The sequence below is a fragment of the Coptis chinensis genome, chromosome 3 (genome assembly GCF_015680905.1).
Source record: "Coptis chinensis isolate HL-2020 chromosome 3, ASM1568090v1, whole genome shotgun sequence".
Lineage (NCBI taxonomy): Eukaryota > Viridiplantae > Streptophyta > Magnoliopsida > Ranunculales > Ranunculaceae > Coptis > Coptis chinensis.
This window is the reverse complement of record NC_141458.1, coordinates 117,385,699-117,389,161: the sequence shown is the minus strand read 5'-3', so window position 1 is coordinate 117,389,161 and position 3,463 is coordinate 117,385,699. Positions and strand designations below refer to the sequence as shown.

The following is a 3,463-nucleotide window of genomic DNA, read 5'->3' as shown; positions in this document are numbered from 1 at the left end:
TTGAGCTTTCAGTTTAGTATTTGCGTTGTACAATCGACTGAAAAGGGGCAATTGAAAATTTGAATTAGCTAGAAGTGCAATTTGAAGGGTAACTAGAAGGGGCAATTTGAATTAACTAGAAGTGCAATTTGAAGGGTAACCAGAAGGGGCAATTTGAATTAACTGAAAAGGGGCAATTGAAAATTTGAATTAACCAGCTAGATCACTTGTTTGGAGTCTCAAATTAAGAATCAAAATTGACAGAATCCGAACCCGTGTTGGCACCATCGTACCATACGATCGGGCCCCAAACTAATTCATCAATGCTTCCAACACACTTCGTTCTTGTTTTTTATCTAAGATAAGCAAAACCGTATGCATAGCCAATAAAATTGCACTTTGTGAGTCTCCCCCATTATCTTGCCCATTTTTTTTTTCTCTTAAAATTGTACACGTCTTCAATACACATCACCCTGCCACTTTGTGGTGCCAACACGCAAATACACACACAAACACACTTCCAATTTGAAGGCCCATCAGAAAGCACAACATGTGATATTCGTCCAAAGCTATAAAATGAGGACGATACTCATTTGACTCTTTCCCATACTACCAGAAAGTTCCTCACCTACATTCCTCTCAATTCTTCTCTAAAAACCCAACTCCAAAAAGATAGCTTCAAAGATGGCTACAGGAATTGCTCTAAGCACAAGAGCATTCCGTTTTCATGAAAACCCATTCTTCATTCCCAAGCCCACCATTCTCAACTCGTCATCATCTTCTCTTTTGACACAAAAGAGAAATGTTTCTTTGACTATCTGTTACGTTGCTGATGGAACAAGGAAGCAGTTGATTACCCAAATTGAAGAAGAGAATGTGGAGGAAAACTTGAGTTCTACTTCATTACGTGTTGCCGAAAGATTAGCTAAGAAGAAATCCGAAAGGTCTACTTATCTTATTGCAGCACTTATGTCTAGTTTTGGAATTACTTCCCTGGCTATTCTCTCTGTTTATTATAGATTTTCATGGCAAATGGAGGTACTTTATCTTCTCTTTGGAAACTTGGGCTTGTCTCTTTTTTTTCTTCAGTTTTTGTTTCTTATCTTTAGTTTTTTCAGGGTGGAGATATTCCTGTTGCGGAAATGTTGGGTACATTTGCTCTCTCTGTTGGTGCTGCTGTAAGTTCTCAATAATTGAGTATGGAAACATGGTTGTTTGAATTATTTGATGTTTATGTAGATTGGGTGTTGTTCATTTTTCAGGTGGGGATGGAGTTTTGGGCAAGATGGGCTCATAAAGCACTCTGGCATGCTTCTTTGTGGCATATGCACGAGGTTTGAATCTAATAAATTTGAAGCATTGATTGTTTGTGTAAAATGAATTGTGCAAAGGGTGGGGTTGATTGGAATTTGATTTATGAATTGCAGTCTCACCATAAACCGAGAGAAGGTGCGTTCGAACTCAACGACGTTTTCGCCATTATTAACGCTGTTCCTGCCATTGGTCTTCTCAATTACGGTTTCTTCCATAAAGGCATCTTTCCTGGACTATGTTTTGGTGCTGTAAGTCTTCCTGTCTTTGAGTCGACTCACTTGATATGGTTGTCTGTTTAATTCTGATTACCGTTTTAAAGTAATCATCACGCTTAACTGTCAATTGATTAAATTAACAATACCCTTTTGGTGTATTTAAAATATGATGTCCATATTGTTTAAGTTTTATACACCTCTCTTTATATAAGTCAAGTTGGTTGGTTGGAATGTTGGATCATATATTAGGAAAAGAGACAAATCTAATGGTTTGAAAGTCTCACATTATATTTGACTTGATAATTGTTAATTGCTAACTAATTTAAATTTTTCTAAGAAAGAGGATAAGCCATGCTTTCGGTTATATAAATAATCTTAAAGTATGTTTAGTGGCATATTAGATGAACTAGGGAAGTACTTTTGGAAGCAATACACTTTGTCAAACTGTCAAAGTATACAAAACCAAATACAACACTACCAAATTGTTTGGAACTTTCGAGCTCACACCTTAAGGGGTGTGGTTGTTTGATATTTTATAAAAAAATAAAATTTTCACGCCAAGTATATATGTCAATTAAAGTTTCTTCCATTTCCACTTAAACGTTTTTTTATGATTCTGATATGATGTTTGCAACAAGTAAGAGTGGCGTTCGGGCAACAAGAAGGCTCACTATGGACGCGAACAAATACTTCCATGGCAGTTTACCAAAGTCACTTTCGGTGGTTATTTGCTCAGAAAATATATGTCTATCAATCGAACACGCCATAGGCAATAACCACACCTAATATACCAATATGGATTATACAGACATCTGTTGGATGAGATGGTAACTTTACTACATGCTGCATATATCTGCAGGGCCTTGGAATAACAGTATTTGGCATGGCCTACATGTTTGTCCACGATGGCCTTGTCCATAGAAGATTCCCAGTAGGACCTATTGCCAATGTTCCCTATCTCCGCAAAGTAGCTGCTGCTCACCAAGTAAATGTTCACTCCATAGTAGTATAGACGTATAGTACATATTAAAACACTCGTTTCTTGTTTGAATGTTATTTAAAACTAACCATATGATCTATTGTCTACCTTTTAGCTACATCACTCAGAAAAGTTTAATGGTGTGCCATATGGGCTGTTCCTTGGACCTATGGTAGGCTCTCATTTTTATTTTTTTTGTTAGGAAACTTCAGTTTTGTTCGCAATATATATTAAATATGATAATATAATATGCTATATATGGATGCAGGAATTGGAAGAGGTAGGAGGTAATGAAGAGTTGGAGAAGGAAATCAATCGTAGAATAACCAGACGAACGACTGGTTCGTGATAATGTTGTTAGTCGAGCCATTAAAATTCTTTATTGAGTGATTGACTTACTACAATCTGACAACGATTTTGTACCAATGTTATCTGTTGGAGCGAGCGAGCGAGCGAAGAAAAGGTTGTGTGCTGTACGCCTGTACCATATCACTGTATCAAAAGCAAAACTAAATGAAATGATTGAAATTACTAACGTGTGCACTTGTTTTTTGATGATTTTTATGCTCACATATAACATATTTGCAGTTAGAAGGATCAGACGATGTATGATTGTATGAATAGGTTAGCAATTGAGCAGGATTAGACGATGTATATTCGTATCATATTTAAATCCATCAGCTAGTTTTGCAAGTCATTGAATTATTCGAATATCAAGTGAGCCAAACACATTTTGCGTGCAAGAAATTCTCATATAGGTTAGTAATTGAGTAACGGTACTAACTCTCTATATTTAACATGGTTAACAACAATTAATGTCGACATCAAATCGTGGTTAATTTTGAGACGAAACGCTAATAAATTGTCATAGTATATGAATGTTATTTCTGTCGCATTTGATTCTAAATCTACTAACCAGTGGTCCAATAAATATTGTTATTTAGACCAACTACCACAAGCAAACTATATGACCTAC

General features: G+C 36.1%; 1 protein-coding gene across 2 annotated transcripts; it reads left to right on the top strand.

The window, feature by feature from the left end:
• Window positions 1–571: 571 nt before the first annotated feature.
• Window positions 572–3,022, top strand: LOC147513490 (beta-carotene hydroxylase 2, chloroplastic-like). Of its 2 annotated transcripts, XM_086596555.1 has the most exons (7): window positions 573–1,017; window positions 1,098–1,157; window positions 1,242–1,313; window positions 1,407–1,541; window positions 2,368–2,493; window positions 2,603–2,659; window positions 2,756–3,022. In XM_086596555.1, exons 1-7 carry the CDS (start codon window positions 664–666, stop codon window positions 2,834–2,836), a joined length of 885 nt encoding a protein of 294 aa, XP_086452681.1. In that variant the 5' UTR covers window positions 573–663; the 3' UTR covers window positions 2,837–3,022. The 2 variants fall into 2 exon arrangements, with proteins under 2 accessions (XP_086452682.1, XP_086452681.1); XM_086596556.1 differs by lacking the exon at window positions 2,368–2,493 and having other exon boundaries at window positions 572–1,017.
• Window positions 3,023–3,463: the final 441 nt, after the last annotated feature.

What these genes read in the sequence shown, in the direction of transcription:
- LOC147513490 (XM_086596555.1), top strand. Translation starts at nt 664, where the DNA reads ATGGCTACAGGAATTGCTCTAAGCACAAGAGCATTCCGTTTTCATGAA. An exon ending in CTGGACTATGTTTTGGTGCT is followed by an intron (nt 1,542 to 2,367) that starts GTAAGTCTTCCT and finishes ATATATCTGCAG; the next exon opens with GGCCTTGGAATAACAGTATT. An exon ending in GGCTGTTCCTTGGACCTATG is followed by an intron (nt 2,660 to 2,755) that starts GTAGGCTCTCAT and finishes ATATGGATGCAG; the next exon opens with GAATTGGAAGAGGTAGGAGG.